The following is a 24283-nucleotide window of genomic DNA, read 5'->3' on the forward strand; positions in this document are numbered from 1 at the left end:
TGATAAAGGCTAAAAATTGCAAAGCAAAATATATGGAGTATCTCTTTAATTCTGCAGTATTCTCTGCTTTTTATTGCTTTGGACTTTTTGCTTTGGACTGATTGAGCAAACTTATGAGGCTAAAATTGGGCAAAATCTTTGCTCCAAACATTGTTTCTCTGTGTAACTATATTGACCGAGGTAACCCTAAACTTTCTACAATTAACCATTCTCCCATTACCATTATTCCCAAAAAACATAGGAGGAGATGTATCAAACTTATGAGAGTGATAAAGCGGAGATGTTGCCCATAACAACTAATAAGCCTCAAACTGTTTTTTTTTTTTTTTTGACTGCTAAATAAATGAAAGCTAGAAGATATGGGCAGTCAAAAAAAAACAAAAAATAAAAACACTTCATTCACAGAACATGCCTACTACTGTGAAGTTATGATGCACACCTTCAAATAATCCATTTTAATTCCAGGTTGTGAGGCAACAAAACATGAAAAACGCAAAGGGGGTGAATACTTTTGCAAGGCACTGTATATGGGAGATGTATGAAACCTTTTAGAGAGAAAGTGGAGACTTTGCCCATATCTTCTAGCTTTCATTTCTTTAGCAAAATCTCCACTTTCTCTCTAAAAGGTTTCATACATCTCCCATATACAGTGCCTTGCAAAAGTATTCACCCCCTTTGCGTTTTTCATGTTTTGCCTCACAACCTGGAATTAAAATGGATTATTTGAAGGTGTGCATCATTTCATTCACAGAACATGCCTACTACTGTGAAGTTGTTTTTTTTTTTTTTTTTTTTTTTATATTGTGAATCAAACAACATTTACGACAACATAACAGAAAACTTCAGCGTGCATAACTATTCACCCCCCTAAAGTCAGTACTTTGTTGAGCCACTTTTTGCGCCAATTACAGCTGCAAGTCGCTTTGGATAAGTCTTTAGGAGCTTGCCCCTGGGATTTTTGCCCATTTCTCAAGGCAAAACTGCTCCAGCTCCTTTATGTTGGATGGTTTCCACTTGTGAACAGCAATCTTCAAGTCTGACCACAGATTCGCAATTGGATTGAGATCTGGGCCATCACTACGCCATGCCAACACATTTAAATGTTTCCCCTTAAACCACTCGAGTGTTGCTTTAGCAGTATGCTTCGGGTCATTGTCCTGGTGAACCTCCATCCCAGTCTCAAATCACAGGCAGACAAACAGGTTTTGCTCAAGAATATCCCTGTATTTAGCACCATCCATCTCTCCCTCGACTCGAATCAGTTTCCCAGACCCTGCTGCTGAAAAACATCCCCCACAGCATGATGCTGCCACCACCATGTTTCACTGTGGGGATGGTGTTCTTGGGGTGATGGGATGTGTTGGCTTTGCGCCAGACATAGCATTTTCCTTGGTGGCTGAAAAGTTAAATTTTAGTCTCTCCTGACCAGAGCACCTTCCGCCATACATTAGGGGAGTCGCCCATATGCCTTTATACAAACTCAAATCGTGTCTTATTTTTATCACTAAGTAATGGCTTTTTTCTGGCCACTCTTCCATAAAGCCCAGCTCTGTGGAGTGTACGGCTTATTGTGGTCGCATGCAGATACACCAGTCTTTGCTGTGGTACTCTGCAGCTCCTTCAGGGTTACCTTTGGTCTCTGTGCTGCCTTTGATTAATGGCCTCCTTGCCTGGTCTGAGAGTTTTGGTGGGCTGCCCTCTCTTGGCAGGTTTGTTGTGGTACCATGTTCTTTCCATTTGATGGTGCTCCAGGGGATAATCAAAGATTTGGATTTTTCTTTTTTTTTTTTATTTATAAAGATTCTTTTAATTTTTTTTTTCCTCATTTCACTTCACCGAATTAGACTATTTTTTGTGCAGATCCATCACATAATTCAGATTAAAAAAAATCAATACATTACAGGTTGTAATGTAACATAAAAGATAAAAAGCCAAGGGGGGTGAATACTTTTTGCAAGGCATTGTAATTAGCTCCTAAACATAAGAACTGTACAGTATTGCTCCTGAATAAATGAGCTTGTATATATCCTGGCCTCAAGATTTAACGCTCTCCTTGGTACACACGTTGCAGGTGAGATACAGATCTCCACAGAAATCTGGCAACATCAGAAAGCCTGTGTTGCATTATTCATCCCTTGTGCTTTATATCCATAGACGTGAGAGGATTTTGATGCTTTAGCTTTTCTTTACAAAGTTCTTGATTGTAGGTGCTTCCACAGTTTATAAAATATCTGCTATAATACAGACTCTCATTAAACCACTGATCCATTTGAGCCCTTTTCGGCTAAAGACAAAACAAAGAATTCACGTTATTTGACTTGACCAAAGTGCCATCTCAATGCCAAACTTAATGCTCTTTATGACCCTGACCTAAATATGCCATGAACCAGTTGCTGAGCTTTTCTGCCCGCATCAGATGCATCCCTTCTTCCTCCGTTAGGGGGCACAAGGATAACACTGGGTATAGCCTGGAGAGGAGAGTCTGGGCACCAAATAGTTAAATGAAAATACCCACAAACCTAGACTCCCTCTCCTGTATACCCTGCCCCCAGCCATCGGTTTTAAGTTTGGTACCAGGAGGAGTTGAGCACGATTTTTAGGGGAGGCTGTATTAGATGGTCCCCCTGCAGTTTATTTGAATTTAATTTATTGTATTTTATTTAACTTCGTTATTCTTCTTCGGGTTCCATAGGGTCCACAGGAATTACCTTGGGAAATATACTTTGATAGCATCCAATGCACCAAACAGCAAAGCTTTGGAGCTCCCAGCATGTACTGGTCCCCCTCCCTATATACCCCAGCCACAGGCATTCAGTTGTTTCATTGGGTGCGCAGCTAGTCCACCTGTTTTAACAGTGGGACTGTTCAGGCAGTCTCAAGTTTTTTTTTTTGTTTTATTTTAATGTTAGAATTTAGTGGTGCTAGGTGCCGTAAAAGACTCCTACACTGCGGCTCCTACTACCACCGACGACACTGACAATAGCATCTGCCTTGTACCACTGGGTTTTCAGTGGGGCTGGGTAGTGGGCTGAGGCCTGGGACTGCAGTCGGAATGGAGATGCAGGTAAGTGCGCTCTGCAGTCCCTTACCTCTGGTGTTGAGACGTATCAGGGGGAGCTGTGTGTTCAGGACGTTCCTCACTATGCAACCGGGACCATATTGTCTGTTCCCGGGGACGGGTGGTAGGACGCACTACAGCGTACTAGGTTGCGTCCTGCCATCTTGTAATGCAGCGTACCTGGCCGTTAAAAATCACAGCCTAGGGGAAATTGTCACTCCCCCGGCCGCTCCTGTCTCAGCCCCTCCCATTTTTTGGCATGTATATTGTGTACCTTATACCATTTGAAATAATATCATGGCTGAAGGTAATGAGCAGGTGAGCTTATCAGTTGGTTTATCTTGTAAATTCTGTTCTACAAGCCTGTCTAATCAAGATCTGGACAGAATATGTTGTAGATTACAGGATGTATCTAATACATCTGTACCAACAATAGAGCCACAAATGATGATTATTACACGTGAAGTGCTGTCCTATTTGATAGGCAAAGCTACTGAGGTGCGAGCTCCGGCCGTGGTACCACAGGCAGTACCCCAGGCTTTAGGGTACCCACAGCCTATGCAACATCCTGTATATATGCCTCCTATGAATCCCTGTTGGGATTACTCTGCGGCTCACTCTAATCAGTGTATTGCCATCCTCAGTGTCTCTGCAGGTGGAGAAGCCAATGGAGGTAGTAGTCAATATGTGACACCTGACGAGATCTCGTCTTCAGCTTCTTTATCCCATTGGATTCTGAGACTCAGAGCACTGAATCTGTCTATGAAATTGAGGATTATCAAGTTGTGGATGTTTCCTCTCTAGTTAGAGGGGTTAGAACTAGCCTCAACATAAAGGAGGTAGAGGAAGTTGCTCTGACGGTTGACTAACCGGTTTTTAGGTGTCGGTCTGTGTGTCTAAAGATTATTTTCCTCGGTCTGGGCAACTGACTAATCTTCTGGCTGAAACTTGGGAGACCCCTAATATGCATTTTCAGGCCACTATAAATTTGACCTCTCGCTATCCATTTGCTCCAGGGGCATGTAATAAATGGGAGATTCCACCAACAATAGATGTGCATGTGACAAGGCTGCTCAAAAGCGCTACGTTGCCGATCCTGGCAGGTTACCGATTAGAAAGATTGACAATCATTTAAAATCAATGTTTTAGTTGTCGGGAGCGGTTACCAGGCCAGCTACGACTATAGCCTGGGTAGCTAAGGCTATGGAGTGGATTAAGGCGGTAGAGGAGTCTATGGTTGACCTGTCTAGAGAGCAGTGGTCTCGTCTTGGTCAGTTGCAAGAAGCAACTATGTATATGGTGGAGGCGGCGATTTGACGCAGGCGTCCTAGAGTCTAGGATCTCTGCCAACTCTGTGGCAGCTCGTAGGTCCCTCTGGCTTAAAACCTGGAAGGCAGATGCAGGGTCCAAGAAGGCTCTAGAATCATTGCCCTTCACAGGGAAGGTACTGTTTGGTCCAGGTTTGGATGACATAATGACTTCCTTGGCAACACCAAGGTCAGTGGATTTGCCATCCACATCTACCTCCTAAGAGGCAGCTATTTCTGTCCTTTCGTCCACAAGGTAGGGCAAAGAAGCAGTCCTCTGCCAAACAAACTGGCAAGAGGACACAGCCCAAAGGCATTTGATCAGCCATCACGTTCCTCAGGCATCTCAATCAAAGGCTTGTGGGCACAACCCTTCCTACAGAGCCGCGGCCTACCGGGAGTCTATTGGGGCCCTCCTGGAATTGGGTGTTATAGTCCCTGTCCCTGTGACTCAACAGGGAAGGGGTTACTATTCAATTGTGTTTTTAATTAAAAATCCTAATGGGTCACACCACCCTGTATTGCATCTAAAATCTTTCAGCAGATTAATCAAAGTGCCCAAATTCCTTATGGATACCCTACTGTCAATTGTGCAATTGTGTTGGCAATGGCGCCTGGGGACTTCATGGTCTCCCTGTACATACAAGATGTATATCTGCATGTCCCGATTTACAAAATCTCACCAGGCCTTTCTCAGGTTGGCAGTAGATTGGCAACACTATCAGTTTCAGGCTCTACCCTTCGGGCTTGCCACAGCCCCTCAGGTATTAAACAAGATAATGGCGTTCATGACTGCTCATCTCAGACAACAAGGAGTCTGGATACTACCATATCTAGACGACCTTCTGAAATTGGTGCAATCTCAGAGGTTACAATGCCATCTACAGATGACCATTGTCTGCTTACAAAAGCACGGCTGGGTAATCAATTGGACGAAGTCGTCACTCTCTCCAACTCAGCAGATGGTGCACTTAGGGGCATGGCTTGGACAGAGTAGTATTCTTCCAGAGGACAAGATGGTAACACTACAAACTCGTGTGCACACACTGCTTTGCAAACAAACCGTGTCAGTGCACTTGGAGATGCAGGTGCTGGGCTCCATGGTAGCCACATTCGACGTGGTGGCTTATGCCCAGTTCCACTCCTGGTCCCTGCAGCGGTGGATCCTGGCCCAGTGGGATGGTCAGTATCTGATTTAAAAACCCAGATGGTACACATCTTGCTGGAGGTTCGCCTCGCCCTAGCCTGGTGGCTGGAGATGACCCATTTTGCTCCAAGTTGCCGCTTGACAGCCAGGCATTCTCGTGCCATTCAACGGCAATCGGCCGCCCAGGAACAGATGCCGACTGTGTGATATCTCCAGCACATCCAGCTACCCCACTTACCGCGCTGACCCAATCACAGTTACAGTACTGGGCACAGCCAGTCAGCGTTAATACTGGCATTTATTGCACTTATTGAGGTGATATATACGGGACTGTCATATTTCAATCAACCAAAGGTGCTCTTATTAAAACCTATGATTGGGCTTTCCTCTATTTAATATGGCTGTAAATGTGATTCGCTGACAGAGTTCCTTATCAACACCACAGCTTATCACAAATTATCGTGACTGATAATATTTCCACCTATATCACATAACCTCTATAGAGTTGCAAATTAATGAGACACTTGTATCTGTCTACCTAGGAATCCTTTAAGAACCCTAATTTCTTGGATACCATACCAATCACTAGGGTTTTTTATTACAGTTTAAATGTACATCTACAACAGTTTTTATGTTGCAATTTGTATCTGTCTATTGGGATACACACTTTTTTCAGGAGTCTTATCAACTCTATTTGTTTCAGATACTTATTGTCCTTTTAATTGTATGTTTATGCATAATCTTTCTTTTGTCTTAAGTGTAATAAAACACTATATATATTTGTTCTCCTCATATGACCCTGCATAAGTATAAGAGCGCAGTTTACCTATCTTTTTTTTTTTTTTTTCTCCAGGCTGGACTAGACTTAGATCTTCGCCTGGCTACCTTGAGATTCCAAGTTTCGGCTTTGACAGTTTGGTTCCAGTGTAAGTTTGCCCCTCTGCTGGATGTTAGAACATTCTTTCAGGGGGTTCTTAGACGGCAACCTCCATTGGTCCCACCGGTGGCACCATGGTATTTCTTTAGTTCTCAGGGCACTGCAGAGGCATCCCTTGGATAAGGTGGAATTGAGATGGTTGACAGCCAAGACTTTTTCTTCTTGCCATCTCTTCAGCTCGCAGAGTTTCGAACTTGACAGCGTTGTCATGTCATGTCATTCTCCATATTTGGTGTTCCATCAAAATAGACTGTCCTCCGTACCAAGGCGGGCTACCTCCCGAAGGTTGTGTCCCAGTTTCACATAAAGGCCGGGACTACAATTTCTTCATTTAAGTCTTCAGACCTGTCTTCAGGTGAAGCTTCCTTGAATATGGTTCGAGCCCTTCGTATCTACGTGGATCGGACCAAGTCCATCAGGAAACCACCTTGTCTTACTAACTTCTTATGACCATTTCTCAGGTTTATACACAAGCTGATCTCCCTGTTCCTCACAAGGTGACAGCACATTCCTCTCGGTCTGTCGGACCATTGTGGGCAGTAAGACATATGGTGCCTCTGAACAACTCTGCAAGGCAGCCACTTGGTCTTCCGTGAGTACGTTTTATCAAGTTTTATGCTTTTGATACGTATGCTTCCTTTGAGCGACAGATTCTCCTATCTGCTCTGGAGTGTCCCCACCCTTACAAGGGAACTGCTTTAGGATGTCTCAAGGTAATTACTGTGGACCCTATGGAACCAGAAGAAGAAATATAGAATTATTGTATAACATACCTTTTTGATTCTTTTTCTTCGAGGTTCGTAGGGTCCACAGGGCACCCACCTTGACTCACCTGGCCTCAGATGGGCTTGTTATTAAACTTTATATCACAGATTCCGTCTTCACTTGAGTGTTTTCTTGTGAAATGTTTTCTTCCTTCTCCACTGTCTCTTGCCGTGAAGCTTGGTTACGAACTGAATGGCTGGGGGCGGGGTATATAGGGAGGGGAACCAGTGCATGCTGGGAGCTCAAAAGCTTTGCTGTTTGGTGCATTGGGTGGATGCCCTGTGGGACTCTATGGACCTTGAAGAGAAAATTATCAAAAGGTATGTTATACCATAATTCTATATTAATTTTTTAATTTTTTGTTTTTTACACTAGAGTGGGCAGTTAACGGCATCCTATAGGATGCCCCCACTACCGCCCCAGTGCCGTGGCGGCATCACTGCCGACTGGGTCAGGATCCAGTCAGGAACAGCCTTGGGCGTCTATTTTAACACCGGTAATGTCGCAGTTGGTAGACCAGCTGGCAGCATCAGTGCCCCCTGTTCCTAACTCTGCGCCACAGCTTCCTATGGTGCAGCCACCTTGGATGCAGTAATTTTCTCAGTCAGTTCAGGGATTAGCTCAGGTGTCTACATCCTTTCAACAGATATTAGATAAGGATCCCAGATGCAGGCCTGCTGCACGCAAGAGTTCTTCGCCACTCTCTGGGTGAGGTTCGGAGTCGGAGGTGTCCTCCAACAGGGAATCCAGTGCTTCGATTACCTCCGAAGTTGTGACTTCTTCAGTCCCAGAGGAGGCAATGTCCCCAATAGACGTAGAGGCTCTTATCAGAGCAGTAAAATGTATTCTACGGGTTGAGGATTCCGAGCAACCTCCTATATCCAAGGCGCCTGTATTTTAAGACTGAAGAAGGCAGTAACTGAATTTCCTTCTTCAGCACAGCGAGAAGACTTCCTAGTGGAGACATGGACCCACCCTAATAGACACTTTCAAGTTTCTAAGCGCATTGCTGCCTTTTACCCTCTCCCAGCAGCGGATAGGGTGAAGTGGGTATCTCCGTTGGTTACTCAGGTTAGGGGACCTGTCTGCACTGCCCATAGATTCAGGAATTTTAACCTTTAAGGTGTCTGATTCTGCCTTGGCAGCCAGCACTCTGGTTGTGCATCTGGAGGGCAGACACAGAATCCAAAAAGGCTCTAGAAGCTCTTCCTTATTCAGGAGACATTGTTTGGACCTGATTTAGACAAGATTGTGGCTACATTGACTGCTTCTAAGTCTGTTTTCTTTCTTTCACTGGCTCTGCCCAGACCTAGGACTTTAGTTTCTCTCTCCTTTCATCTGCAGGGTAGAACCAGAGGTCAACCATTTCCCAGAAGCCAGGGTCCTACCTCCGAGGGCTCTAAGCCCTGAAGTAAGCAGTCCTGGTCCACCAGACATCCTGCTGCTAAACCAGCAGACAAGCCTGCCGCATGGTGGGACGAGCCTCCACCTGGGGGACCTCGGGCTGGGAGGCCGGCTTCTATTTTTTTTCGGCAGTGTGGATGCAAACCACAACAGATTCATGGGTCAGAGGCGTCATGTCTCTGGTAACATTTCAGCAACACCTGTGAGCCAGGGTTTTTTTTTATTTTTTTTATTACCACCGGCTTTCCCGCGCAGTCGGGAAAAGCAGAAGCTCTCGAGTCTATTCGCTCTTTCCAAAGTAAGCATTCCTGTTTCGGGGAGGACTGGGTTGCTTCACCAATCTTTTTTCTGGTCCAGAAACCGGAAGGCTCATTTCGGCCCATTCTCAATCTGAAACATCTGAACAGGTTCCCCCAGATACCCAGATTCCGCCTGGAGTGCCTTCGCTATTTCTGGCGCTAGGGGACTTTAGGGCATCATTGGATATCCAGGATTCATATTTGCACATCCCATCCGAGCCAGTTACCAACGCTTCCTCAGGTTTCCGGTAAGGAACAATTATTTGTTTTGTGCGTTACCTTTTGGTCTGTCCACGGCCCCTCGTGTGTTCACAAAGGTCATTTCAGTACATCTTCACTGCAGGGGTGTCCAGATCTTACCTTACCTAGATTACCTGCTTCTCCTGGCCAAGTCTCACTGTTCTCAGGGATTGCATCCACCTGACTGGAATCCTCCAGTCACACGGTTGGATAATAAATTGGTGGCAATAAACGATGACTCCTTCTCAGGAGCTGCTCCACTTGGGAGCATTACTGGACTCCAGAACTCAGAAAGTCTTCCTCCCTGGGGGACAAGATCTACAAGGTCTACAATCCAAAATCTGCACCTTTCTGAGCCAGCGTCGTGTCCATCCACTCTTGTATGAAGATCCTGGGGTTTCTTGTCTGCACCTTTGATATGGGGTATGGCCAGTTCCACTCCCGGCCTCTTTAGTTGGTCTTTATGAAACTGTGGAACAAATTAACTAACCTCAGGGCGCAGACGCTCATTCTTCCCCAAGAGGTTACTCTCCCTATTGTGGTAGCTCCAGTGCTCACACCTGGACAAATGCCACCCCCTTTGGATCCATGACTAGATCTCGCCACCAACACAAGCCTTGGGGGGTGAGAGACTGTAACCCTTCAGACCTTCCAGGGACGTTGGACGTTTTGGGAAAGCCAGCTGTCGATCAATGTCCTGGAACTTCTAGCCATACTCAGGGCTCTTTGCCAGGCACAGCATCTTCAGGGACATCTGGTAAAAGTTCAGTTGGACAGTGCAACCACGGTCGCTTATATAAACCACCAGGGCGACACTCGCAGTCTCTGTGCCATGACAGATTCTCCATTGGCCAGAGCGTCCTCTTCCAGCGCTGTCTGCGGTCTTCATCCCCCGGTGTCCAGAATTGGGAAGCGGACAACTTAAGGCGTCAGGACATTCATTCAGGTGAGTGGGCGCTGCATCCAGATATCTTTCAACTGTTGGTCTACCGGACATAGACATGATGGTATCACGTCACAATCGTGTTACCAAGATACTGCTCCCACAGCAGAGATCCCGACGCTCTCTTGGTAGACGCCCTGGCGGTTACTTGGGACTTCCCTCTGATTTACATGTTCCCTCCGGTCTTGAGTCCACGATTTCTCTGCAAGTGCAAGCTGGAGGGAGGCACAATGATCCTGGTGAAGCCGGATTTGCCATGGCTCAGTGTGGTACACAGATCTGCTGGGTCTCTCCATAGACACACCACTGAGTCTCCCTCTGCAGCCGGATCTTCTGTCACAGGGTCCATGCTTCCATCCGGATCTGGCCCGTCTCGCTTTGACGGGGTGGCTCTTGAGAATTAATCTTAAGAGCGAAGGGGATTCTCCAGAAGAGTTATTCATACCATGCTGAATGCTATGAAGCCTCCTTCAAGACTCTATCACCAGGTTTGGCGTATCTGTTTTGCTTGGTGTGACACTAGGGGTCTTAACCCCACATCTTTTCGCCTCTCCCGTGTGCTTGCATTTTTAGACAGGTCTGGATTTGGGCCTCGGTCTCTTCCGTAAAGGTCCAGGTTTCCTGCTTTGTCAGTTCTAATCCAGAGGTTAGGTAGCACTGTTGCCTGATGTACGGACCATCTTTCAGGGAGTTTTTCATGTTAAACCACCATTGTGGCTCCCTGGGACCTGTCCCTGGTTCTCTGGGCTCTCCAGTCTGCTCCCTTTTGAACCGTTACTGACGGTTGAGCTGCATTGGCTTACGTTAAAGCTTTTCATGCCATTGCGACTTGAGCGCCCTGTCGTGACGCTCCCCATTCCTGGTTTTCCATTTGCGTAGGGCTGTGCTGCGGACTTGCCTGGGTTGTATACCCAAGGTGGTGTTGCACTTCCACATCAACCAGGAACTTGTGGTTCTGTCTTCAGATTCTTCTCAGCTGGAAGCCTCCTTGGATGTTGTGCGAGCTCTCCGGTTATACGTGAATAGGACCAGAGATATTCGCAAGTCTGATTCTGTGTTCGTTCTGTATGATGCTCACAAGAGCGGCTGGCCGGCTACTAAACAAACCTTGGCCCGCTGGCTCAGTTTCACTGTCTGACCGGCTTACACATTGACGAACCTTCCAACCCCTGCCATGGTGACTGCCCTTACCAGCCAGTCAGTGGGGACTTCTTGGGCAGCGCACTGTGGGGCTTCTGTGGAAGAGCTATGTAAGGCTGCCATGTGGTCGTCTGCTCATATCTTCATTCGCTTTTATGTTTTTGACAAATTTGCATCTTCGGATGCTGCCTTTGGGTGTTCTGTGCACACTGCGGCTCAGGATAGTCCCTTCCCATAGGGGGACAGCTTTGGGACGTCCAAGTGTTAGCCTTGTGCCCCATAGTGGAGGAAGAAAAAGAGACTTATGTCTTGCCTGTTAAGTCTCTCTGACTCCACATAGGGCACAGAGCGCCCACCCTGATGCACCTGACTGCCAGGGAGTGTTTCCTTGGTGACTTGTCCTGCTGTACTCTCCATTGGTTCTTTGTGTGTGCTGGACCTCCTTCTTTGCCTCTGCCTCGCTCATGCTGTGGGCTTGCAAACTAAACTGATGGCTGGGGGCAGGATATAGAGGAGACGGAGCCTGGGCTTGTGGGCATCTTTAACTATTTGGTGCCCAGACTCTCTCCTCTCCAGGATATACCCAGTGTTATCCCTGTGCCCCCCTATGGAGTCGAAGAAAAAGACTTGACAGGTAAGTAACACCAGTCGTCTAGTTTCTTTTTTTTTTTTTTTTTTTTACTTGTTACTCTCTAGACTAGGGGTGGGAAATAAGCAGCCTCCCAGATGTTGTAGAACTATACATCGCAGCATGCCCTGCCACAGTTTTGCTAATTGGCCATGTTAAAACTGTTGCAAGGCATGCTGGGATTTGTATTTCAACAGCTGGAGGGCCGCTTATTGCCCACCCCTGCTCTAGACTAACTTTAAAATGGCATATCCTATCTTATCAAAATCTTACGGTTTCCAAAGCTTTACATTCGCTCTCTAAACCTACCTAATTCTCTTAAGCCTAATCGAAAACCTACTAAGCACAGATGCCCTGCTTTCACATTACATCCTCAAACCTCACTCACACTTGCTCCTTAATTATAATTTGAAGCACCACTAGATTGTAACTTCTCAATAGCAGACACCTTTCCACTCTTGGATGAGGGCCTGTAAGTTGTTATTTTAGAGTCCAAAAACTCTACCTCCACATAGAGCATTTTTAACATAGAAATTACTATACGTATACACAGCAGAAGTTTATTTCTAGTTTTTATTGTTTATTTTATTTTTTTATATTTGTCTGGTGATTTCTGTTTGGGAAGCTGAGGAATGGTTTGAGTACCTTTTTTACTATGAATGGTTACAACTCATTCATCCCTTTGGCTCATTTTAAAGTCTGTGGCATCGTCTTACTCTTTATTAGAGGTCCATGGTTCCAACCATTCTCTCCTATTCATACATATTGGAGAGAGTCTGGCCCCATGAGACATATGCCATGCATGTATGATAGTCTTAAAGTTTTTTTTTTTTTTTTTTTAACCATCCTTTGATTTGTAAATTCTACTAAAGGTCACTCCAAGTAACAATCTTTTCTTCCTCCGAATAAAATAGGTGGGAGCTGGTTGGGTCTGTGGCTCATTGCAGGGCTGGAGCCGGAGTTGCTGTATGTGCTTGTCTGTGTAACCAGATCCGTGACATTGGCCTGGGATCAAGCAACGTTGTGGACTGCATGTGAACATCTACTGGGTTCAAAAACAACTGCTTTACAACTCCTAAGCAAAACTGTCCATGTCTCAATTTCAGTTTACCCTAGATGTCGGGTGTGTATCTAGTGGTCTTGCCAGTTCTGTATAGTGCTGGGACTACATGACATGACAAACTTTTTAAATGATTAAATGAAGTTGCACTCACACTTGTTTAGTGATGTTTGTGACTTGTAATAACTTGGCAATACTAGAAGTTGTTTTTCCTTTTTAATATAAACATATAGGTTTAGTAAGTTTAACAGTTTAATTTATTTGTTCAAGTGCCAAATGTTGGTTTTGCATAGAAACTGCACATTTTAAGCTGAAAAGATATTTTTGTGTCTGTATATAATATGCAGTGTTTTTGAAATTAATGTGTATATAAAGAAGTATATTTATTAAATATCTTTTGCCCACTGGTGACTTTAGATTTGAACAGATGATTTTAAAAAGTCTGTATAATGTGAATGAACAATGTAAAAACATGTCTTTCATATACAATGACCTGGGCACAAAATAATTTAGTCCTCTCCTATAACAGTTTGTACCCTGGATACAAACTGTTATTACTGCAATACGCGGGGGCATTAGTCTCTGAAATTAGCCATTTCCAGAGAGGATTTCACAGTTAAGGAAACAAGTTTGTTAACTCTAGTGGTGTGTAGTTACTACAGAAACATCTACATCACCTAAACAAAACCAAATATCCAAAAGCAAAAAGGCCTCCAACCTTTATGACCAGATTTTTCTTTTTTTTCCCAGTTTTTATGGATGAAACTTGCATGGTTTCCATATTTCACAGTACCACAGATAAAATAATTAGAACATGTGACTTTTAGAATTAATTGCTAATATAATTGGCCCTAGGATTTGGATTTGGTAGTGTTTGTGGTGGCACAATGTGATTAGTGTTGTGGGCATTTTTTCCCCTCCTGTTTTGTTAAATAAAGGCTGCAGCTGTTTTAAACTCAATCTTGGTGTGTAATGTGGTTATTAAGAGGTGGGACATAGCATGCATGTTCAGCAACCGGATATGGAGAACCCTGATGAGCCAAGTGGTTAAACGCTGCCCCATGAGACCTACCAGATCGTAATGTAAGAGGCAGGCTAGTGTCTTATGTTCATGGATCTGGTGGAGTACGACCATGCACTGATGCAAGTTGCCATTAAGATATTTATAGGATATAAAGATGCTTATAGCACAATTGGCAAAAAAGGGTCCAGACACAAAACTGTGTCCAATTTTTGCCATTTACACTATTCTTTCCTTGATTCATATAGAGCTAATCCCTGCAAAAAGATATTTTCCTGGCTCTATATATCAGCAGCAGCACTAGGCCCTGCCCCCTTGTGTAGTTTTTCTATTTGTGAATTGTAATGGTCTGTTTGCTATTTTAATGAGCCACAATTTCTGCTAATGTGAAATGTGCACAGTATGGGTGGGACACCTGCTAAACTATTATGACCTTTTACAGTACTATTTGGCTTTAATTTTTCCATGAACCGATACTTATATTTGACTCAGATTCTGCATGATAAAGTGGATGGAGTCTGTGATAAGCGTAGGACTTTTTGGAGGACTTCATTACAATTTTAATTTAGCCCCTATTTCTTCCTTTTTATTTTTTGGTTTACATTGCCCTTTTGTGTGTTAAATTTGTAGTTATATTTGTTCTCCTATATTACACACCACGTTTTTATGACTGAAGGGAGGTGTCTGGATGCTGCTGGGGTGTTGATATTGAGTGAGAGGGGTTGTCTGGTGGTTGCTTCTAGGGTGTTGATGATGAAGGGGGTGTCTGTGGTGATACTGAATGAAGGGGGTGTCTGGCTGCTGGGGTGATACTGAATAAAGGGGGTGTCTGGGTACAGCATTGGTATTTGTACTGTATGGGGGTGGGTGCTGCCCGGTTGTCTAATAAATGGGGATGTCTGAATGCAGCACAGCTGTTGGTAGTGTATGAGTGTTGGTAGTGAATGAGGAGGGGTGTTTCTGGGCTGGTGGTTGTTGGCTAATGTGAAAGGGGGATTGGGTACTGCAGGGATGTCGTTGGTGAATGAGGGAGGAGGGGAGTGTCTAGGTGTTGGTAATGAATGTATAGTTGGGGGGCACAGCTACTATTTCGCCGCCAGGCGCCTCATGTATTTATGCCCCTAGGTGGAAGTATATTTCAAATGGCTATCCTGACACCGCGAGATATACCCCTATATATGAGCTCTTATTTATATTTGATTTTCTTCTGAATTAAATGTGCATAGTCTAACTATCAATGACCCCCAATAATATGTCTTAACATCTATCCACTATAAAGCCTACTATCAACAATACAATTGTTCTGAGTAGAACACAGGAGTGTGAGATTGCTACTTATTAGTGATTGCATACAAAAAACAGCAGCTACAGTATAAACCCAGAGTTTATGCCTGTTCTCTGCAGTTGCTGTAATTTAGAAGGAAATAAAACTTCAATATTTATATAAAATGTATTAATATATAGTGTTCACTCTAGCTCCGGCGGTAGGCAGGGCGCCGGAGCTAGAGAGGGCAACCTTGTGCGCGTGTGTCTGAAAAGGGGGTGTGGTCATGAAAAGGGGGCGTGTCTATAAGACTCGTCCCCTCTTCGTCATACTTGGGGGCGTGCCCGGCACTTACGGACACGCAGGGCAGCCCCCAAGCGCTGCAGAAAGGGAGAATAGATGCCGGGCGCATGTGCCTGGCGTCTATTCTCCGGCGGTGACCGGGTCACCGCACGTTTCTCCACCCGCGGGACACTGTGTCCTGCTGGTGAGGACAGCACCCGCAGGCTGTGAGGGCAGGGTGCTTTTTGCCCTCCAGAAGGAGGACTGGGTGCCGCGCCCCGCTAAAACAGCCTAGCGGGAACGCTAAATATAAATGAAATAGTTTATAGCTGGGTACACATGGTACGATTTGGCAAACTATCCAATCTAATTTGCGATTGCCCTTGAACTCCTGAACACTACTTGATAAACTATATTGTGCCTACACATCGAACGATTGTAAAAACGACCAACTATATAGATGGGTCGCTAACGACTGCAAATCGTTAAAGATATATAGTTTGGCAGCAAACAACGTCACTGTGCATCTGCTAGAATTTAAATAACGGGAGGGCTTAACTAGGGGTTATATAAAGCTGGCGCCATTTTAGGTCTGTGCACTTGTGCTCTGTGACTAGTGAGGCTTGGTTTATATCTGCTGAACGCTGTACATTGCTTTTGTGCTCTGTTAAAGGCAATTCAAAAACAAAAGCAAAGTGTGTTTATCCTGCATTCTATGGTGATTGGATTCTTAGCGCTATAAACTTCTGCTAGCCTATGGCTTTATGAAGCTGAGAGATGAGGGTGCTCAGGAAAGGAGGAGGGTGAGGTCTTGCTGGAAGGAGTGGCTGATGAGGAGGTACACTGGCTCCCACATGCCGTTGCTGATGGAGATTAGGGAGGACAATCCGGACGATTACCACAACTATCTGCGCATGGATGACGCCACCTTCCAGGAGTTGCTGTGTCTGGTGACCCCCCTATATCCGGAGGCAGAATACTAATATGAGGAGGGCCATCCATGCTGAGGAGAGGCTGATTGTTACCCTGAGGTCCTAGCCACAGGAAGGTCTCTGGAAGACCTGAAGTTTGGGACCCTAATTTCCCCCCAGGCTTTGGGTGTCCTCGTCCCGGACACCTGCAAAGCCATTGTGAATGTGCTGAAGTACCAGTTCTTTAAGCTGAAAAAAAAATATTATTTCACAAGAAAAACAGGTGTAGCCTTTTTAATTTTTATCCAAATGTAAAAAAGATATAACTAACATAGCTGCATATTTGCAACGTGGAAACCTTTATGCCTGCATATTTGAAATGTGGCAACCAACATGGCTACATTTTGTTAACTGGTCAATCAACATGGCTTAAATTGTTAACCGACTCAACTGCTATGGCTGCATTTTGTAAACTATGCAAGCAACAAGCCAGCTTACTGTAAAAATTTCTATATAAAAATAGCATTGTCTTATACCAATATAAAACCTGCATTATCAAGTTTTCTGCCCCAATAGCTATGGTGCTCTGATATATGGTGGGTTAGAATGTGATGGGGAGGGACCAATGACTTGAACGGTCTGGACAGTTGGCTGGAGCAGAGGCTCGTCAGTAAGCCTTGTGGTGATTACCAGTTGTTTGGTTTTTACTAGGGATGTGCAGGCTCGGTTCTACTCGGTTCCGTTCGGTTCTTTTTACCGAATCTTATTGGCTATCCAAAACTCGTGACAGCTGAAACCCAATAAGATCCGGTAAAAAGAACCGAACGGAACCGAGTAGAACCGAGCCTGCACATCCCTAGTTTTTACCCCTTATCACTGTTTCATATAGGATCCATAGCACGGATAGAACTGGCAATATGGGTGCAAAGATTATTGAACATATATCTGGAGGTATTTGGAGTCCTGCTCCACTTGGTAATTTGTCCAGATGAGAGAGACTTGATAGCCTTGGGCCTAACGACGATATCTAATTTTCTTAGGAGGTTGACTGCATTCGCCCTTGCTTGCTCTCACTGACTGCAGCCATTTGGGGGCTAGGGCTCAGGGGGGTGTCAGGGAGATTTAGGAAGCAGTCTGTCAACCCCATTAATCCATTGGGAATAGTAGAAAGCGGCATGTAAGCAGATGATTCATTATACACAAAAAACACATGTAAAATGCAGTAATTGGAAATATCATCAGGGAATTAAATTGTGTTTTTTTTTTTTTTTTTTTTAGATAATTTATGGGCACCTGCCAAAGCAATTAAATAGTTTTTGGGAGTCCGCTAATTATCATGCTAGTCACGTCCACAAGCACCTGGTTAAACACATAAAGCGGCTGAACCTGTGTAAAGTCCTGGTTAGGGCACCCAAACCATAAACTTATCGTATGTTTCTGGTCGCCACCCAAGGAAGCTGCGAGCAGCGCCTCAATTGAATTGCTCCGTCGGGAGCCCATTATTTAACTGTTAGCCCTGAGCAGTGTTATTGGGGTTTCTGAGCATCTTCCAATTACATCACTGAAACTAATAAGGAGATGCATTGGCCAGAAGGTTACAATTTAATATAATATATAGAATGATTGATTGTTCTGTGTAGTTGGTCACCCATGGACTATGAGGCGAGAGCTAAAAAATAATAGAGACTATGGAGTTGGCAGCAGGTGTTCCCCACATTGCATGCACAAAATGTGTTTAATAATAAAATCACTGTTGTGCTTATGTGAAAAGCTACGACTAATGAAAGATGTTTTGCGGATCAACTCCAGTAGCATAGGTGCCCAGTTTTTCCAAACCACATTCACTACTAAAAAAAACAGCGCTGTGGCACACCTTGGACATTGCTTTATTTAATAATTAATGGAGAATAAAAAAAATTACATATAAATATAAGCTGAAATTTGCTATGTAAAAAAAAACAAGTTGGGTCTGTTTATTACAATATGCAAAAAAATAAATTCAATGTATATAACAAACATCATTTACTAATAAAACACACAAATGTAAAAAAACGATGTATTGATCAAAATATTATAAAATGTCTAAAAACATGTAACACCAGATATTCAAAAATAACCAGTAAGAATCGTGGTTTAATGCTGATTTATTTGTTAAAAGGAGTGGATTTTTTTAGACTTTCTTGGACTTCTGGTTCCAGGTTGCTTGGAGTGAGAAGATCCAGCTCAGAACGCCGCACTCATCCCGGTCACCTTGCTTTTTATCGGCTGCTTACAGCCTCTACAGACAACCCACTTTGCGGCCTACCTCTCCCGCGGCAGCGATGGAGCGCTATTTCTGGCAAAACGCAAATGGAATACCACAACAGCCGCGTCAGGAGAAATGACGGGTGGGTCCCAACATGGTGGCGGGGAAGGAGCAGGAGATAGATGCTGCTCTCTCTGCCTCCAGCAACCAGTCAAAGAATGTGAGTCAGCCCTGTAAAAAAACAAAAAAAAACAAAAGTGCTTCGTTCAGATGATACCCCAGTCACCTAAAATGATGTGGTAGAGGCTATAAAAGCCACAATAAGCCCTTTTATTAACACAAGCAGTGACAGAGATCACAGAACAGCTGCAGAAATTAATGCCGAGTCACAATTACTGAAAATGAAGCTGAACTACATGAGATTGACAGTCTCAAAACCACTGTTGGAGAGCTGCACACTGAAAACTGCTAGATATGGAATAAACCTTGATGATGTAGAAAATGGGTCTCGAAGAAATAATATACATTTAGTGGGGCTACCTGAATCGGTGAAGGCTCATTTTGTGAGCAACACACATTCCAATATTTTAGGTATAGAAGAAGAATGCAGAGATCTAGTCATTGAGAAAGTCCATAGTTGGCCCTACTCCTGCCTCATCATCAACCCGCCCCAGGGTAATCTTATTTATTTATTCCTCCAGGAAAATAAAATCCATCTTGTGGGAAAATCACAAGCTATACATCTTCCAGGATTACTCTGTGGCAGAGGCGTCACTAGGGTTGGTGTCACCCGGTGCTAGAACTCAGGATGACACCCCCCCTCAAAACAAAAAAAAAATATGAATTTACATATCAGAAAAAAAGCGCACACAAGCCTGGCTCAAATTTTCATTGGGTGCTGAAGTGACATAAGGATTCAATAGACATATATCATACAAAAAATGTAAGATAGAGACCATCACACCACCATAAGTTGCAAAAAATATATATTTAACTGTCCATAATAAAGTGCATTAGCATATTTAGCAGCAAACGTATACAGAACGTGTATATATATATATATATATATAAACATATATAAACACACGCACACACAGCAGCAGGGGGTGCAGCATTCCACGCTATTACAGATAACACAACTCTGGCACTAAATTTGAAACATTTCAGTGCTTGTTTAATCAGGTTAATTAACACAAAACGACTGTCACCTTAAATAGAAAACTACAATTCACCACGTGTATGCAGAAGGCTGGACCGGGACCACTCACCCGGCGCAGCGTCTGTGACATCATCGCACCCTTATACTTTACCACAAGTAGTGCCCCTTATTCAGTGCGCCCAGTAATGCCCCTTGTTGTGCCCCTTATACAGTATCCCCAGTAATGTGTCTTATACAGTGCCCCTTATACAGTACCCCCAGAAGCGCCTGTTATGCAGTGCCCCAGCATTGCCCTTTAAGTTGTGCTCCCAGTAATGCCCCTTATACAGTGCCCTCAGTAGTGCGCCTTATACAATCACAGTGCAATGCCCCTTAAACTGTGCCCCCAGAAGCACTTCTTATGCAGTCCCCAAGAAATGCCCCTTAAGCTGTGCCCCCAGTAGTGCCCTTATACAGTGCCCCCAGTATTGCCTCTTATGCAGTGCCCCCAGTATTGCCTCTTATGCAGTGCCCCCAGCAATGCTCCTTAAGATGTGCCAGTAACGCCTCTTATGCAGTTCCCTTTAAGCTGTGCCCCCAGTATTGCCTCTCTTATGCAGTGCCCCCGGCAATGCCCCTTAAGCTGTGCCCCCTCCCCTGTGCAGTTAGTCAATACTTACCTCTCCTCTATTCATGACCTGCTGGCAAGCACTGGGTGTGTCCGGGGGTGCGCACTTAACTTGTCCTTCTTGACACGCAGCACACTGACAAGCCGGTAGTCCCTCCTCCATCAGGCTGAGCGGCTCCCAGTACAAGTGGAGCCAGCCTGCGCGATGACGTCATCGCGGCCGGAGTCCAGAACCACACACAAGCACAGAGATTCTCTGTGCCTGTGTGTGGCTCTGGACGCCGGCCGCGGTGTGAGAATGTGCAACTCACCCCCGGCGGCGGCGGGCAGAGCGGACCAGCGCGTGGCAGGGCGGACCTGCAGATGTACAATAAAAGTGTCTCCAGCAGCTCGTGGTCGGCGGTGGTGCTGTGGGTGTGCGGCCTGCGGGTGTGACTTGCTGACCTTCTTGGTGTCACCCCCTTGAAGGGTGACACCCGATGCGGGCCGCACCCCCCGCACCCTCCTACTGACGCCACTGCTCTGTGGAACTTACAAGGGCTAGGAAAGCATTCTCGCCTGTCTGTACACAGCTTATAAAAAAAGGATGCAAATTTGGGTTTCTTTACCCAGCCAGGCTTAGGATTTACAACAGCTCCCCTTCTAATGACTTCCTCACTCCGGATGATGCCATAGCATTTCTTAAGAAATTTCAGCTTATTCGGAAGCAGATTCTTCATGATCTCCCACCACTAGAAATCTGAATTATAAGGGACGCTATTTTATTTAATTGTGTCCAAACGAAAGTGATGGGTGAACCGGTGGGCAGACTAACAAAGCTGCAGGTAGGAGGTAATCAAAAAATAGGAGGTATCCTCACACCTCCATCAACATAGGATAATATAAACAAATATTTGAAAACCTCCTTGTCTGCGCTGAATATATATAATAAATGCACAGACCTTAACCGGATTTCTGGTTCTCTTTCATATGAGATGTAAAATGCTCACATGTCCCCAGGGTTGATACCCCAAAATAAGGGGAAAACATATATAGTGAAGTATAGTTTAATACATATGACACACAAAATAAACATAACATAGTCACATCCACATAAATAAAAGATAGAACATCTTCAGGACAAGAATGTCCACAAGAAGTTGAAAAGTGCATATAAAGCACCTATGTAAAACATATGATAGATCCACACATATAAATGGAAATTTTCAAAACACGGGAATCCACAAATAGCTGGAGGGTAACAATTACCGGATTGGAGTAAAGGAGCTGTTAACGAACAGTCCTTGATAAGACAGATTGTATAAAGACACAGAAGTAGTCCCGGGAACTGCGCTGGTCTGGGCTTAGATCATAGAGACGGCATCAATGCAGTAACCAAGAGTCTGGATATTAGCACTATGAATCTGAGTTTAAAGAATTTTATTATTGAAGGTGTGAATTTTATTTTAACAAATAATTATTTCACATTCAAAGACGTATTTTATTTACAAAAGGTCCGGACCGCAATGGGCACCAGGTTCGCTCCCAGTTATGCAAATATATTTATGGGGCAATGGGAGATGGACCATATTTGGAACAACAACCCCTTTGGAGCGAACCTGGTGTCCTGGTCTAGATACATAGACGACGTCTTTTTTATCTGGAGAGGTGATTTTGTCGTTTTTGGAAGAATTTTTTACATATTTAAATACTAATGTTTTAAATATAGATTTTACATTCACTAGTAGTACCACCTCAGTAAATTTTTTAGATATTACAATTTTTATTGAAAATAATTCAGTACATATACGAAAAATTTTAACAAACCAACAGATTCAAATGCCTATATCCAAGCGAATAGCTGTCATCATTCGACATGGTTAAAGTTAATCGCTGGTGGGCAGCTAAGAAGATTTAAGAGGAACTGCACAGACCAAAACATGTATCATGTTCAGGCAAGAGAGATGTGCACTACATTTACAGCATAGGGCTATTCTGAAGATGTTTTAAACAAAGCCCTAGAAGAAGTAAGAGATATTCCAAGGGAAAACCTATTGGAGAACAAAATCAAAGTGAAAAGAAAGTGCCCCTTAATAGAATGGGCATTTGTAACTTCATACAATAGCCAGTATAAGAATATAGAAAAAGGCTCTTATTTACCTTCGAGACCGAAGTGTATTTATAGAAAAGCTCCAAACATTGGCACTAGCCTAGTTAGAAGTGCCTTCCCTCGAACAGATTCCGCATTGAGGATTTTTTTCTCTGTGGATTGTGTCTAGGCTGTAAAGAAATAAAAGGTGATGGCCAAAGCAAAATTACGGAAGTAACGATTAATGGACATAATTGTAAAATAAAAGATTTAGTTACATGCAACACTAAAAGCGTGATTTATGCGATAGAATGTAGCTGCTATCTGTATTACATTGGTAGAACCTCCAGGCCCCTTAAGGTACGAATTGGTGAGCACATTAGAAACATCAGAAGGGGTCTGGAGACCCATGCGTTATCAAATCTTTTTAAATTAATTCACAATAGTAACATGTCAGGCCTTAAATGCTTCATAGGACTCCAAAATATAAAGGGTCACTGGCGTAGGAGGGACCTAGCCCAGCAATTGGCCCAGGCAGAAATGAAAAGTATTTTCAATTTAGGCACTTTGAAACCGGGAGGACTCAATCTCTACTTTGAGATAAAATGGTTTTTATAACGGGTATTTGTGGCCATAACACCTACTATATTATATGCACTTTATTGCACATTTGACACTTTTTCACTTTTATGTATTTTAATAAGTACTGTATCTATGTTTTTTTTGGAGTTTTATCTGATTATTAATTATGCTGTTTTTATTTACCGAGGTTTTGTGACTATCAAATGTCACATGATAGAATGTAAAATATACCAACATTAAAGAAGCAAGAAAATAATGTACCACAGATTTATCCACATGTGGGAAAACGAAAAATACTTAATTTAAAGCCATTCAGAAACCAAAATATGATACAGCACTGTTTGTTTACATCACCTTGATGACAAAGCGGAAGTGACGTTATGCATCTGATTCCCTGTCAAAGACAACCGGAAGTATCGGGACTCCAACGGTACGCGATTGGTCGGGCGCAGCTAAGGATCATGGGACTTGTAGTTTGATTTCTGTCTAGTGATCAGCTGCGCCCGTGGCCATGCGATTGGAGGAGGGGGGTTTATTAGGTTAGGGAAAGGAGTGTGCACCATACTCACCTTGAAAAAGACCCCAGTCGGGTTGAAACGCGTTGGTGTCAGACGGGAGAACCACGGACGAGCAGGGAGTGCAGTGTCCGGCAGTGGAGATCTAAGCCCAGACCAGCGCAGTTCCCGGGACTACTTCTGTGTCTTTACACTCTGGCTTATCAAGGACTGTTCGTTAACAGCTCCTTTACTCCAATCCGGTAATTGTTACCCTCCAGCTATTTGTGGATTCCCGTGTTTTGAAAATTTCCATTTATATGTGTGGATCTATCATATGTTTTACAGAGGTGCTTTATATGCACTTTTCAACTTCTTGTGGACATTCTTGTCCTGAAGATGTTCTATCTTTTACTTATGTGGATGTGACTATGTATGTTTATTTTGTGTGTCGTATGTATTAAACTATACTTCACTATATATGTTTTCCCCTTACTTTTGGGTATCAACCCTGGAGACATGTGAGCATTTTAAATCTCATATGAAAGAGAACCAGAAATCCGGTTAAGGTCTGTGAATTTATTATATATCTTCAGCGCAGACAAGGAGGTTTTCAAATATTTGTTTATATTATGCTATTTTATTTCATGTCCTGTAATAAATGTTTACAGTCCTCTATATCTCTATCACCCTGAAATATAAAGTTGAGATCTGTCGTGACT

At 43.8% G+C, this 24283-nt stretch overlaps 1 protein-coding gene across 3 annotated transcripts in view; it reads left to right on the forward strand.

Moving 5' to 3' along the window:
- The window catches only part of KLHL8 (kelch like family member 8), a 56615-nt gene extending 42727 nt beyond the window's left edge, over nucleotides 1-13888 (forward strand). For all 3 annotated transcript variants that reach the window (XM_088456406.1, XM_088456407.1, XM_088456408.1), the window contains exon 10: nucleotides 12783-13888. In XM_088456406.1, the coding sequence (XP_088312532.1) occupies nucleotides 12783-12906 (124 nt within the window). In that variant the 3' untranslated portion in view covers nucleotides 12907-13888. The remainder of the gene's footprint in view (nucleotides 1-12782) is intronic.
- The last annotated feature ends 10395 nt before the right edge of the window (nucleotides 13889-24283 follow it).

The sequence above is a fragment of the Taudactylus pleione genome, unplaced genomic scaffold (genome assembly GCF_031769625.1).
Source record: "Taudactylus pleione unplaced genomic scaffold, aTauple2 ptg000703l, whole genome shotgun sequence".
Classification (NCBI taxonomy): domain Eukaryota; kingdom Metazoa; phylum Chordata; class Amphibia; order Anura; family Myobatrachidae; genus Taudactylus; species Taudactylus pleione.